This window comes from Gymnoscopelus microlampas (assembly GCF_963454915.1).
Source record: "Gymnoscopelus microlampas genome assembly, chromosome: 4".
In the NCBI taxonomy this organism is placed as follows: domain Eukaryota; kingdom Metazoa; phylum Chordata; class Actinopteri; order Myctophiformes; family Myctophidae; genus Gymnoscopelus; species Gymnoscopelus microlampas.
The window spans coordinates 40,921,503-40,937,374 of record NC_139941.1 but is presented as its reverse complement, the minus strand read 5'-3'; the positions used below and the strand labels follow the sequence as shown (position 1 = coordinate 40,937,374).

Sequence of the window (15,872 nt, the reverse complement as noted above, 5' to 3'; positions counted from 1 at the left end):
GAAAGTTACCGCCAATTGTGGACTGTGTGGTTGAACCTGACAATGCACTGATACTCTCTTTGCACCTTATCATGTACATAGCTGCTATGTTTACGCACCTTATGTCTAACGACCTCATGTACATACTGTACCAGCTGGATGTGCTGTGTATACTGTATGCTGTGTATACAGTTATATCTTTTGTTTGATTTATCTTTTTCTCCTTACTCCCCCTGTTCCCCCTCTTCTTTCTTTTTTCTTGCTGAAAATAACACAAAACGATGGAGCTTGCACAAACATTTCACACACTTCTTTACAAATGTAAACCTGTGATGTGACAAGAAAGTTTATTCCATACCACTGATAATAGTCAGCATTAAACAAATTGACATTTCAATGTTTTCTTTTTGTCATATAAGTTTTAATAAACATATTATAGAAGTCAGAAGACAGTCTTGAACACAGTACCTTAGAAAAAAAAAATCAATATACAATACATTACGGTATGACTTTTGAAACAGGCAGGCCTAACCTACTTTAGAATAATTAACTAACGTGACATAGAATGTAATTGTAATTGAGTGAGTGATTTACAGTAAATCCTGTTTTAAGAAACTATATATATGTTTTTACAGTGTAAGATCAATCAAGAACTTTAAAACATGTTTTAAAGTGGCTCAGGAGGTAGAGCGACCAGTTGGGAATCAGAAGGTTCCTGGTTCAATCCCCAGCTCCTCCTGGCTTAGTGTCTAAGTATCCTTGAGCAAGAAACTTGCATGGTTGCCTCCGCCATCGGTGTGTGGATGGTGAATGTAATGCACATTGTAAAGAACTGGATAAAGGCACTTTATAAATGCACCATTTACCATTTATCTCCCTTCCAATCTCACAGCTTTATCAAGATAATAAAAAAGCATCTGATTTGACTCACATTAAAGCCATCACTTGTAAAGCACATATTTTACCGATAAAGATTGAGAACCTTAGCAACAGAAACAGCTGAACAAAAAACACACACACACACACACACACACACACACACACACACACACACACACACACACACACACACACACACACACACACACACACACACACACACACACACACACACACACAGGAATTCACAGAATTGTGTCCAAAACACAAAGTATTCACTAGTCGTTAAAAAGCACAAAGTAATGCAGCTATCTAGGATGTGAGGTACTACATAATACCATAGTCTTTTGTTTCATGATGACATTAAACACAATTATAGAGAAACAGTATTGAGCAAAATGAGAAGATAAGTGATTCTTGAGCTGTGCTTTGCAAAAATTGGAAAATTGGAACATTAATGCAGCTCTATCTGAATCACCATAAATAAATACTTCAGAATCAGAATGTGGTGTCTGATTTACTTCAATATCTTCTACTGACAAAAGATATGTTACATAATTATTTTGTTATTGACTGGCTAATCTTTTGTGAATTAACAACATTTTGGTGTGGCTCATCTCACCACATGAGTACAGGAACACATACAGAGCAGGCGATATGTGGATTCCGTTTCAAATACTGTTAAGAGCTAATCAAGACATTCTAATGGACCTCTTTAAAAAAATATATAATACTAACAATATATGTTGTAAAACATAAAATTGCTAACTTTAACCTTCATACACCCGGGCCTAGGTCACAAATTTGAACACTACTATAACCCTGTCAAAATCATAATATTGTAATTACAGTCGGCCTTCAGATTATCCACTATCACATACAGTATACTCATAAAGCATGTAAAGGCAGGTGGAGTTACGTGGTAGTATTTAAAAAGGATAAAAAAGGAAAAATACACCAAAAATATTTTTCCTTTTTTAAACTGTTGCTTATCTTGTCCTGCATCAGCGACAACTGGATATGTTTCATTCATATATGTTAACATTCTCCTTTGTACTTAAAAAGGGACAATTACATTTTTTTTTTAAATCTAGGCTAAATAGACTAGCCAACAATTCAGACTAGACACTTCTGTGCATTGGGCTTTTTAGATTATAGACAGAGGAGAAAAAGGCACTGTCACATCAAGCCACTTCATGGTTCATTCATTTATGTTAGATCACAGAACATAGTGAAAGCTTGTAAAGCTCACTGTCAGTTTACTGATCTAGTGTTTCTTCAGAAGCCCCTGTTTCATAAGATATCTAAAAATGCAGTTATCAGGCACAGTCCTTTGAGTCTGTTTGTCTTTGAAGATAGTCAATAGTCCGCAAGAGTGTTCTGTTCATTACATAAAACAATGGAAAACAATACTCTGGCCAGTGTTTGGGAATCTACACTTGCATGAACTTCATGTCAATCACGTTCCTGCTTTTGCCTTTGACAGATGCAGTGATCTGTGTTTCTTTATACGGCGGAGAGGTCGATACGATTGGCTGAGTTGGTGCTTTTGTCCCAAGTGTTCATCTTGGTGGGAGACACATCCTTGTTTCCATTCATCTAAAAAATGGTGAGAAGAGAGTCAGGCTGAGACATGTAGAGTTGTTTCTTACATTACATTACAGTCATTTAGCAGACGCTTTTATCCTGTGATAAGTGACTTACAATAAGTGCATTCAACATAGGTAGGCAAGAAAACTACTAATCACCAGAAGTCTTAAGTACATTCTCTTCTAAAACAAGCATACCGAGCATACCTAGCGCTTCTTTGGAATTCTTGAATGGGGATTTAGGAATTTACACTTCTTAAATCATTCATTCAAGTCATCAATTCTTTTTCAAGAGTTCTGTTAAAGTTCAACTTCACTTTAACAGAAACCAGAGAAGTAAGACCATAGCAGTATGACTGAATGAAAGGGAGACGCGCGGAAGCACACAAGACCCTGTCAATCCTGAAAGGGAGATTGATTTAGTGTGTCAAGGACGCTCGCATCAATGACGCTTTCAGTGTCAGGGCCTTTAGGGTGCATATACAGGTAGGTAGGTATAGTCCTTTCATATGAGCACTCACAATATCAGAGTTGAAGGGCTTCACATTTATGTTTCGGATGGAGCTGCTGGTCAGAGACCACACCTTGGTTTTGTGTTTGAAAGCAGCTCTGACCTGCAGAAACAGGTAAGAAACAATGATGCCAAACAATTGTTAACCTCTGGATTCAGAATGGACACGGACTGTAATCATGGCAAACAAGACATAGTACCATGATGGCATTTACCTCAGAGTTGAGAAGACAGTGAAACAAAAAGACAAAGAATCCCTACATGAAAAAACAGAAAAGTGATTGTTAAATGAAAACAAATGAAATGGTAAAACAAAACAAAAACTCTAAAATAAACACATAAATAAAATGACAAATTTTCTCCTTCAGAACGTACTTGTAATGAGTTGAACACAGCAAAAATGTAAAGGAATGGCAAAGACTGCGTGTTCACAGCAAGGACTCCAAAAATCCACGAAATGCCAAGGATCGGCAGTAACACGGCCACTGCCTTTGCAGTCAGCCTAGAGACGGACAAAGGAACAAATGTGTTTGCTGTAAGCGCTTGAGAGCTTTCAGGCTTTAGTAATGTAGCCATGAAAATGTGAATTGCTCACTTGATTGCATTGCCGTCTCCGTGAACCTTGTAATTCTCAGCACTGATCCGAGATATGATCCTTGTCACCGATACAAGGATGCCGATGTTCACCTGAAAGTCACAAACATAGTGATGCATTGGGTTAAATTAACTTTATAGTGGTACAAGAGATACGAGATATGGCACAGTGTCTGCAGGAATACATTTTTTATTTTAGAGTAGCCAAATATATTTGTTACCACCTTTCTTCTCCCAATATATTATTTGTGCCAAATCTGCCAATTAACTCTCTCCAGAGTCCCCACACATTTCTGCTTACTGCCAGTGAAGAGCCCCACCAGGAGGACATAGTCTTAATTCCGATAGATTAGAGATTAGTACTATCAAGACATTGACCTGAGGAAGGTCATTTTCCCCTTTCATTTCTTTGTCAAAGATACGAAAGTATTGGTAGATGGTGCATTTATTTAGCGCCTTCATTCAATCAAAGCACTTTACAATAATGTTGAATGGTGAATTCAACAGAGGAAATCATGCTAGGCACCAATCTGCTCATGGGAAGCAGTTAGGAGTTAAGTGTCTTGCTTAAGGACACTATGGCAACAACCCATGGGTAGCAGGCAAGCCCCCAGAGCCTCGGTAGAAAAGTGAAGCGGCCGTCGCCTGGTGGTCAATCTGAGAATGCAACACTTCCGCATTTAAAATGCTACTGCGCATGCTTCTACAGTTTGCAACCCTAGTGCACCTGCTCATAACTCTATGGTCACGCCTATTCGACCAATATTGGTACTTCCGGCAGACAGATTTTATTAGACGCAATGGACCCAATTTTAAACTTCCGGTAGACTTCCGGGTGCTTGCTTCAAACTCCACTGAGCAACTTTCATAGAAATGCCGTGCAGACTGTTGCGAAGTCCGCTTGAGCTGACTCAGCGGCGTCCGAGTTATGTCCCGAGAATTGTAAATAATATATTCCCCAAAAGTCATATTGTGACTTTTTTTGCCCCCCCCTTTAAGGCACATAATAATGAATTGCATTTTTATAGCGCTTTTCCAAGTGCTCAAAGCGCTTTACAATGGTTCATTCATTCATACAGGTGGGGGACATTGGGAGGTGTTGACGTTTGGTCAAAATTGTCCCAAAAAGTCAAAATATTGCTTTCTTTTGTGAGACAACGTTGCCGAGATCCACTTGGGAGCCATACCGTCTTGTTTTTTCATCTTTTTCATAAATGAATGCTATTGGTCATCATTTAACCACTTAATCTTTATTTTATTCTTTGTCGTATGATAGTGTCACCTCAAACTATACCGGAAATAGCCGATCTACAAGCGCACAACGTGCCGCGACTCACGATACGCCATGTTGTGAGCTTGTAGATCAGCTATTTTTGTAACTTGACAACTTCGATAATTCTTACCACAATGACAAACAGTGCTGGTGCCACGAATGCCCAGACGGCTCCATTCCTCAATGAAAGCCAGCAGCTGAATGAGTGGGGCACAAAGGAAGAAGGGAGTTGTTAGAAGCTCATGGGTTTATAGTAAACAAAAAACTATTAAAAACAAATAAATTCCCATGTGAAACAAAAATGACGTGTCCTAAGAGTGTAATGCTACAATGCTGTAATGTAAACATGTCCCACATGTTTACATTACATGTCACGCATGGTTTCTGTCATTTTTCTTTTCACTGGTCAGGTCTTTGTTATGCAATTCCCTGAGCTTTTATTCATTAAATTAGAATCCATATAATCGTCTGACAGGATAAAATCATCGCTGTCGGGTGGAAACCTTGTATGTCCAAAACGTATAGCTAATAACCAGTGTTTTAATCGACCCAATGTATTTTTAATAAAACCCACACAAAGAATTAGCCACCTTCACTTAAAAAAATCCCAAACAGCAAAAATAGACTCGTTGTGAGCTTGTAGATCGGCAATTATTGCTACTTTTGTGTGACACTGTAGTATGACGAGTAAGTAAGTAAGTAAAGCCTTGCAGATCTCTGAGGCCCATATGGCAGGAGCCTATCTCCTGTTTCCTTAGCGTGAGGCAGCTTGATGTACAAGTGCACCCCCTGGACATGACACTAGTATGTCGCAGGGACTTACCCCAATCCGACACTTGATGCTGAGTGCCAAGCTGGGAGGCACTGGGTCCCATTATTAGTCTTTGGCATGACCCGGCTGGGGATCGAACCCCGACCTCCCAGTCTCAGGGCAGACAGTCTAACCACAAGGCCACTGAGCTGAAACCTTGTATCTCCATATAGAAATATGGAGATACAAGGTTTCAGCGTCTGGCTGACAGTGCTGCTGGCCCAAGTGTCCCAGTTGTTGGTCCTGGTACTTACTTGTCAACCTCACCATAACTGTCCAGAGCGGATGTCATAGAGACCACACAGATCACTAGTGGAGAACCTGGTAGGAGAAACAAATGACAGAAAAAGAAATGCCAAAGGATTTATTATTATTGCCGTTAATAGAGCTTACCATATCTATGATACCTTATCTATGTGAGTTTATTACACTGGTAAAATACTGGTAAAATCTATCAATTTGTCAGATGTCTGCCAAACAAAGTAGTTTAAATACTTTACTGTGATTGTCTAAATTAAATTGTTGTGCAACAATGACAGACCGACACATTTGGTACTACTGTAAGTGTGCTAAAACAAAACCTGAAACGTGTGTACACGATTCGATCCAGGTCCCTGTTTTGATAGTGTCTCTGTTGCTGTAACACTCCTTGTTCATTTCCTTGAGCATGACTGGTTCATCATTAGCCTTTCATCTGAGTAATAACCTTTTGGCTTGCCAAGTCCAGAGATTTCCAGTTAATCCCTCTACATGATGATTAAACTGTTACCTTGAGGGACAATATTGTCGAAACAGGGTCAGCTGGATTTATCAAGGATAATAACAAGAGCTGTTAATTACAAAATTAGTGTTTTTACCCTCCATGACTAAGCGCCACACTTCAAACCATTGGACAACTTTCCAGCAGTTCATTTGCAGTTGGCCACACAGAATGAGAAATTACTTTGGCAAAAAGAGAGGAAATAATAAAAAGGGGATCTTATTTCCACTAATCGCTTCAGCATGTGGACGGGACACTATGCATTCCCCAGCAGCCCAACAAAGTATAGTTAATCTCTTTGTTTCTCTATCTGCCTATATGTTCACCCTATGAACTCATACTTCCGTCATATTTTGTGCAGCCAGGCAGGTTAGATGAGGGAAAACATCTCTGAAGAAATTGGGAGTTGTTTTAAAATAAAATTATAAAACAAAACATTAATGAACAAAAAGACAGGCGTCTGGGAATGGCGTCTCCACCACCATGGAGACCCGGGTTTGATTCCTCGACGCTGCCTCCGGCTTGGCCGGGCACTCCAGGCTGCAGGGGATTATGTTCTCTGTTGCTGCACTAGAGACTCATACAGGTTGGTCGGGGTGCCTGTCCAGCATTTTAATCTCAGGTGGATTGCTGAGGACATAGATGGACATCATTCTGTGCTATTCAGAGAATATGCATCACAAACCTGGCTTGGCTGACATCCAAAATACAGTGGGCTATGACATTACGGCTATGAATAGCAAATTGCTCACCAATTAAGTCATCATATTAGGTGAGTTCTCAGCTGGTGTTGTAAGAACAACACCAGCCAAGAGCTGTGCCACTCTACAAGATGAACCGTGATGTGCAAAGAATAAATGCTATCATCAAACTAGTCAATAAACACAAGGATAGATCATTTAGCACATTAGTGAACCATGCTCTATGTGGTTGTTGTGCTAAACCAAGTGGATTATTATTATTAATATTCAATGTGCTATTACAGAAAACCTACAACATCTTCTATATGAATAAAATCTGGATGTTTATGTATAACAGAGTTTTGCTGTACAACAGCTCCCCTTCAGATAAAATGAATGTTTGCAGCTACAATATGTACAGACAAGATAGAACTAATGGTCATAGCGGGGCTGTGCAATTGTAAGCCAATGCAATATGTTAATTGCCTGGAATGCATTGAATTAACTCTTTCACTATGATTGGTACTACAGCACTATTACTGTATCCGTTGTTTCACATTTGAATTCCTTAAACAAGCGAACAAGCACGCACATCCACTCTAAAGTGCCAGGTGCAGGGCAGAAGTCAAAATGTAAGAATAATAGAGTCCGCACACTGGATCATGCTCTAAAAGTCTTTAAATGTATTTTCTTCCACCATCGTACGTGACGTTTCGAGCCCAAGTGGCTCTTCCTCAGACATTTGAATTCCTCAAGCATTTTATACACTGTCCAGTGTCTAGTTACTAGGATTTGCCATAGTTCCCTTCACTATTTACATTATGGACATTTTTGGCAACACTATCATCTTCCACTCTTTTTTGTGTAGTACGTTTATTCAGCAAATACATTTCCCATTTCAGCTGAACATGAAATGTCACATATTAACCACACCTACCCCAGCCAATGCCGTAGTAGTACAAGTGCTTGCTGCCCTCCGAGCCAAAGACTTTGACCACCATACTGTAGAGATGGAGGCCTTCCACCAGCATCCACGCAAAGGCGCTCAGGAAGAAGAAGTGAAGCAAGACCGCCATGACCTTACAGGGCAGCTGGGAGAAGAGACAAGACCAGGTGATGAAATAATCTGTACAGAGATTCTCCAAAAGGAAGGAAAAGAGCTGCACTTCAAGAAAAGAAAATGCAAAAATCACTTAATTTCTTTGTCCCTTTAAATTTTATTAAATTATAATACAGCCACAAGAAGAAAAGATGCTGACACATTGCGTCTTCGCCACAGCATGCGGAGAGCAGATGCTCTGTGAAGTAAAGGCTCAATGCTGAAATGCATCAGAATGTTACACGTGGGCCTGAAAGCCCCTTGAGATTATAACAAAAGATGAAGGGCTATTCAAATAAACTTGACTTGTCATCATCAACATCATTATTGTTGGCATGAATCATCATATTGAATCATCAATTCTTTATTTTATAACAGGGTGACTGCACATATCAAGACCATTTTAATACCAGTTAGAATGAAATATAAAACAAATTTCACCAGTGGAAATTAAATAGAAAATTATAACGAATAAAGCATTGCGTTAGTTCATGCAGGGCACGGAAGTCTCATACGCTCAGCTGTAATCAGCTGTCAGTCTGCTGAAGCCTTTCAATCAGCCACGCTTTCCTACACACCAATCACACCTCATTCCCTCAACAAGTCGGTCCGTTTAAATACGGCTTCTTCCTACACTGGATCTCTGCTTTGCAATTGCGGCAAAACTTAGTGAGTGTTCCTGACTGAAATACAGGTCTTTGATCAGGTGGATTTCAAACTAGGAATTCAGTGAAGAGAACAAATGTTTAGACTTCTGAGACCGAATTTCATATTTGAACACTAGCACTATGTATCTGCAGTTAAATCTTTTGAAGGCCGTGAAATAAGTTAACACAGTGTAAGACATTGTAAGACATCCATTATCATCATCATCATCATCATCATCATCCACAGTGAATGAGGAGTGCCTACCGTGCCAGGGTCAAAGCGGGAGCTAATGAGCAGCAGGATCTCTGCTACCAGGATGGCAAAGGACAGGTTGGCATGGATGTGGTAGCGCTGGTTACGGATGGTGCTCACTGACCTGTGGAGAAATGTAGGGCACTGGTTCTCAAACATTCTTATGTGAAGGACCCTCGAATTGATACATATTAGGTATGGAAAAGATTTATTTCCAGGGACCTCCATAATATCTGTGTTTAAAAAGTTTCAAGATTATGCGGATTAAGATTAAGAGAATGGTAAAAAAAGATCTACTCAGTCTGTGTCTCATAGGAGGGCTATGGACACCCGCCTACCAGTGACATCATCATTAGGCTTTATGAAATGAAACTGGCTCAGAGTCAGTGTCAAATCTATAAAAGTTAAAACAAAATATAAATGTACGGTATACTAGGTTCAGGTCCAGATCGTACCAGTTTTTTGTGAAAGTATAGTTGCAAATAATACTTTGAGCTGAGTGATTGATGTGTGATTGATTGTATTTATTTTTTGAGTGGTGCCAACCACTCAAAAAAAAAAATTTTTACTTTGTCCGTGTGTCCGTATGTCCGTCCGTCCGTATGTCCGTCCGTCCGTATGTCCGTCCGTATGTTTGAGCACGGCTGATTGGTCAAGCTTCACGTGACACGTGACAATATGTTGTCACATGTCACGTGACAACATATTGTTGCTGATTGCAACACAAGGATGCAACCAGTTGCACTTTCAAAGGCACCACTCTCTTCACACTGGGTGTGATTTTTTCTTGGTAGGGGGTATTTACAGTGTACAGAACACGTGTAGAGGATGCATGTGCTCAACACTTGTTTCCCATGTGGTCCTTGATGGAATATTAATCTCAGTTTCATTTAATCTGCTTGGAGTACCAGTTGCGTGGGATGTGCTGTTGATTCAGATAGTGTCATGTACATTTTCAATCAGTATACTAAAGTTGAAAGTCAATAGTTTCTAATGATAGTCTAAACCATGTAGGGTTGTTCAACGTTTTTTTGGCCAAGGACCCCTTAGCTGAAAGAGATAAAACAGGGACCCTCTACTACATATTGTGTAAAATTGTGTTGCAGATTCAACTTTTTCATAGATTTCATAGATAGCTTCATAGACATGCTTCATCCATCCGTGTTGGATTCATGTTAATGTGTATTTTCAGACATAACTTGACCTTTGGCTCTGTACTCGGTCTGCTCTTTTCCCCACTCTACACCAAACCTCTTCGCCGAAAATAGCCGATCTACAAGCTTGATTTGAGATTATAGATCTGCTATTTTCTGCAAATAGTACCTCCAGAATAGGGATACTAGTTCTTACTACAGTATCACATAATGGTTTGGTGCCCCCCCCTGTAGTAACCCCCTGTTAAAAACCCATGGTCTAAACTTTTCAACTGCTCTGAGGCAGGCTGAAATGTGTCATTATAAAGCATTTGGAAGAACTGTTCACTCATGAATGGGATACTTACGAAAGGATAGCAAAGGTAACCAGAGTAATGGTGAGGCAGAAGATGGAGATGGAACAGCCGACGTAACCTATAGTCGACAGCGCCACCCGGTGGCCATCAGTGAGCTGTGTGTGGATGAGAAACTCATTACTATGGAGATAGATATGAATGGGAACATGAGGTAAAACGTAAACCACAATTATCATGGATGTTTAACATGGCTGTTTAAAAAACGTGGCGCTGTGCTGTCAAAGCAAAATGTTAAACTGTAACCACAAAAGAGAAAAAAAATTGGAGCTGAAAGTTGGGCTTGGTCAACAGTGCCCACTACAGGGTGTTAGGACACAGAGCAAAAAGCAAAGCAAAGTTTGTTGTTTACCCAGGGTGTCGGACTAAGTACGAAACTTGTTTCCAGCCGGACCCTGCATGGAAGCCTTGCTCAAGGGCTATTCAGCGGTAATTCATGATCGATGTGATGAATTGGGGAATCGAACTAGGGACCTTCCGGTATCAAGGCCGCCCCTCTAACCACTAGGCCACCGCTGCCACTAAAGCAGCCACCACATTCTTCACATCATGCCAGTGATCGCGATGTCATTGTTTTATATGCCATGGCCAGCCTGCATAGGAGGAAGTGATTAAATTGAGGTCTGACCCTTTCTTCCATGTGGAAGCTGGTCCACACTGGTCTGTTTGATTCAGCCGCTACTAACGTAATGGTAGCCAAGAAGTGACTAAGTAGAGTTTGCACAGTTTACGCTGACCATGAGAGTGACCCTCATTAGTGTGATCCCAGGAGGGCCACTGAACGGGACTGGGCACAATTTCACCACCGTGGTAGAGAGCTTCAACATGACACAATTATTTAGCTGTTAAAGTAATCAACAGCACAAGCCATCAGCACAAGCCATCAGCCAGCCAGCATGATGACTTGTGCTGATGTCAAATTGTAAATTTCAGTGAAATTATTGAAGGGGTTATTTCTTATATTGAGTGTGTGGCATGATATAATTTAACTCTTAAAGTATGTTGTACAATACACTAATAAAGGACAGTAAACAAACAGTATCAGGTATAGGCCTATCTAAAGTAGGACTCAACCCCAGCATGTGCAGCTGGATCCTGGACTTTCTTTTTTTTTTAATGCTATGTTTATAGAGCACAGTAGTCACATTACAACAAAAATACATTTAGAAATGGATCCGGGACTTTCTGTCGGAGCGATGCAATTAGGTGTGAATTCTCTGAATGGCCCCCTGACCCTCAACACAGGAGCCCCCCCAGGGCTTCGTTCTGAATGGCCATGCACAGCTCCAACGTAGTGGTCAAGTTCACTGATGACATGAAAGTGCTAGGCGCCAGTGAGGCCGAGAATCGGACAAAATGGCGCCTGAAGAAAAACCTGTCTTTCAAAGTCAACAAAACCAAAAAGCTGATCATGGACTACAGGAAGCTGGACAGAGAGCACACCCTCATCTCACCTGGAATGTACACACTGTGGGGAAGAAGTCTGAAGAGATTTGGCATGGAGCCAAAGGTCCCTGCTACAGAGGCACCATTGAGAGTATGACTGGTTGAATCACTGCCTGGTATGATAACTGTACTGGCCTCAAACGCAAAGCAATGCAGAGGGTCGTCGGACAGTCCAGTGCATCAGTGGATGTGGGCTTCCCTCCATCCAAAATTGTGTGAGAAAAGCTCACAGGCTTATCAAAAGCTGTTCCGACCAAGAGTGTTTCAGATGATGCCACACGTAAAATGGCTTTGTAGTCACAGAGACACGGTTTTTAAAGAGCTACTTTGCCCGGACAATCAGGCAATGACCAGGCATGACCAGGCAAGGAAATATTTTCTTTTTCTTACAATTATTTCTTGTTATTGCTTATTATTGCTGTATACAATAACGAGGAAAAATCCTGTCAAATGTCATTTCAAAAGGATTTAATAAATACAGATGTTTTTCGTTTCGTTTTTTTCCCCCCACAAAGATGGTTTCTTCTTGAAAGTATTCTTTGGATGTTTGAATCCACCAACCCCCCAAGGATATGTTTTGTTATGGTTTCATGATATGCACAGTGCACGTGGTGTTTCTCAAAGAGAGACAGCAGTAATTGTGTTTCTTTGTGTACGCATATATCCTTGGCGCACTGTGCAGTCAGTCAGTTGCATTGATGTTGTTTTTGAGCTCAGGCTATTTTGAGGGACTGGGTTTTGAATCTCCATTAACTCCCTTCACATGTGCCTTGTCATTAGGAGGGCCAGAGAAGTTGCAGCCTTCCAGAATAGGGACGCGTGGGATGTTCCCCTGCAGCTGAAGGATGAGGCAGCCCACTAATTAGAGACCGGTTCAGGAGAAAGTATAGCATCAAATAGGACGGCTGTTACTCAAATACAATGTTGGCCCATTTGATTTAGCTACAAAACAAGGGCTCCTCTTTTCTATTCTAAGGAAGCTATCAACACTGCTGCTGACAACTTCCATAGTGGACACTGACGGTTGCCTTTTGAGAACACTGTACCGTGTATGGTTGACAGGCATGATGTTAATCCGTACAGAAGTCTCAGCTCTATGGCTATAATGTGAACTTTAAATCAGAGTAGCCTATGCAAAAAAAAGTGATGCACAAACAGTGTGCTATCTATATCTCACAGTTACAGTTCTGGCATAAACAATGGGCCAAATACGCCTTTTTAGCTTTGGCCTCTTGAGAGACTGTGGTGCTTGAGGCATGGACCACTGGCCTTTGCAAGGGCTCTGAAAGAACCACACTTAATCATTGCTGTCCTCAGTCCTTCTATATAAAACCACCAGTAGAACCAACATTGCTACTGTGTAGGTCTGCTTATAATTGACCCGGGGAAGGAGAACAGTGAGAGTCAAACCCAAGAGCAGCGGTGCCAGTAGACTCACTGAGTGGTGGGTGAATGTGTGGTAAACCACTGCCCTCTGTCCAATTACACTCCAATAGAGGCCGACCCATGCCAGATTTTTGGTTCCAATACCGAGTCCTAGAGACCAATTACCAACATTTTTGATTGATAAAAGTTTCTATTGGCAAATTCGATTTACAAGCAAATAAATAAATACAAATAAACACAGAATCACACAAAAAAGCAGAAACAATTGGGACACATGTGCTACATAATTGCCGATACCAATGTCGTCCAAAAGTCAAATAATTGATACATCGGTCTGGCTCTACATTCCAACACATTTTGTGATGTACTGAGACATGGACAATCACAATGAGAGGGAAGGCCACTATGGAATAAGGGTGCTGATATGAAAAGGGCAGTTTTGATGGACAATGCTCCCAACAACAGGGGTCTGTGTACTTTAGGCAGCAAAGTGAAACACATGGTCAAAAGATATTTTTTCAAATGCGCCCTGGAAACTAAACTAGTCATTCATTTGTGGTATGAGCCGGTGGTTCTCAACTTCAGTCCTGAAGAGCCAGACTACACTTTTCACCTCTACCAAAACACCATTCAACCTGATGTCAAAGGATTGAAGGAGTCCCAGTGGAATTAAAGTTGAAATACAGTCTCTAAAGTTGCTCAGTGACCATGTATCACAGGAGACCAGGAGAAAAGCAGTGGTGGAAAGTAACTAGGTACATTTACTTACATTTACAGGTACATTTAGTACTGTACTTAAGTACAATTTTGAGGTATTTGTACTTTACTTGAGTATTTCCAATTTCCAATAGTTTTACTTCTACTCCACTACATCTCGGATCCAAATATTGTACTTTTACTCCACTAACTTTAGTTACTAGTTACTTTGTAGCGATGCGATGCGCTATTTTCAAAAGATTATTCATTATTACAATCATTATTTAAGTACATTTTGATAACAATACTTTTGTACTTTTACTCAAGTACATTTTGAATTCCGGACTTTTACTTGTAACAGCGTATTTCTATCTTGCAGTATTGATACTTTGGTAACACTTGCTATGCATACCATGTCTATAATGCCTTACAAACATACTTATAATACTTAAGTAAAACATTTGAGTACTTTTTCCACCACTGTAGAAAAGCCCATACTGTACCTTGATTGGCACCACTTGCATGAGGATGGCAAAGTTGGTGAGGTGGTTGCACAGGCACACAGAGTAGGTGAGGTTTCCACCTGATCGCACACATCCTTCGTTGGACCACACTCCTTCCTTTGAACTGACCGAAAAGATCCACAGAGAATTGTTGCATGCAGACTCAACAAAAAAAAACACATCAAGTGGGATTGGAAAAACACATGTTGTACATAGTTTCATCAACAAGCAAACACAGACACACAAACCATCAGCAAATATATCCAAGAAAAAAATACAGGGTTTTAATCAGGAACATTAGTAGTTGGGTACAGTATATGCAGCATGCTGCATTATGGGAGGCTCACTCTAAATGTTTTTGCTGCATTTAATGCCTGACAGGAAAATCCAATAATTCACATTTCTTCTTGAACCTCTGGGAGAAGGGGGGTAAGGAAAGGAAGTGCTGGAGTCCAACTAAAACACACTCCCTTTTAAAGTGATTTATGGTTTCTAAATAGTGTTTTGGCTCCGCTTATCAGATGAGTGTTTTTAAAGGTTACTTTAAAGAGCTGAAACAGCAATATATGCTGAACACAGCGCGTGATGATCTAAACATTTTAAGAATTAAAAATTAAATGCATGCTGGGTCTTTTGGAATAAAAAAAGGTATTGTTGGAATGAAGAGCAGAAATAACATCCCTGAGACATATGGCATCCATGCTTTGCGTATAGAGACTCACCTATAGTCCAGGAAGGCACAGTAAAGGAAGACTTTATTACTCTGGTTTAGGGTTTGTTCCTGCTGTTCTTTGCTCTGAAAAAGGGAATGGAAAAGAGACATGGATATAACTATCATTCACAGCCTGAGTCACAATGATGTGATACTGTATATTTTACAAAATAAATTGTCTTTGGATTGTAGTAGTTGATTGATGGTCACAGGATACAAGATTTTTCATTTCTTCCACAACATAGACCAACCTGCTTGGAAAAAGTGCTTTCATCCAAAAGGCGGGCATGGAACCATTCTAATGCAAATCTGTGGTTTTGTCTCAGCACCAAATCCCACCCCCAAAATCTGGTTGGCATAACTTCCATCCATATATTGCTCAGAGCACCGTTCAAACTTTGACATATTATAGCTAAAAATAGTACCTGCTTTTTTTGTTGGACCTGGAGTGGAATAAACCAACCCAATAACTTATTTTTTCTAACATGAAATAGAAAACGCTCTAATTGCCGTTTAGACGCCAGTAAACATCTAAAGAAGACTGAAC

General features: G+C 40.3%; 1 protein-coding gene across 1 annotated transcript in view; it reads right to left on the bottom strand.

Moving 5' to 3' along the window:
• Positions 1-385: 385 nt before the first annotated feature.
• adgrd1 (adhesion G protein-coupled receptor D1) overlaps positions 386-15,872 on the bottom strand; it is a 43,354-nt gene continuing 27,867 nt past the window's right edge. Inside the window, exons 14-25 of the mRNA XM_084053926.1 lie at positions 15,336-15,409; positions 14,614-14,737; positions 10,577-10,680; positions 9,088-9,199; positions 8,014-8,167; positions 5,891-5,957; positions 4,956-5,022; positions 3,554-3,645; positions 3,334-3,460; positions 3,174-3,215; positions 2,969-3,061; positions 386-2,457 (exon numbers count right to left, since the gene is read on the bottom strand). Of these exons, the coding sequence (XP_083910052.1) occupies positions 2,365-2,457; positions 2,969-3,061; positions 3,174-3,215; positions 3,334-3,460; positions 3,554-3,645; positions 4,956-5,022; positions 5,891-5,957; positions 8,014-8,167; positions 9,088-9,199; positions 10,577-10,680; positions 14,614-14,737; positions 15,336-15,409 (1,149 nt within the window). The 3' untranslated portion in view covers positions 386-2,364. The remainder of the gene's footprint in view (positions 2,458-2,968; positions 3,062-3,173; positions 3,216-3,333; positions 3,461-3,553; positions 3,646-4,955; positions 5,023-5,890; positions 5,958-8,013; positions 8,168-9,087; positions 9,200-10,576; positions 10,681-14,613; positions 14,738-15,335; positions 15,410-15,872) is intronic.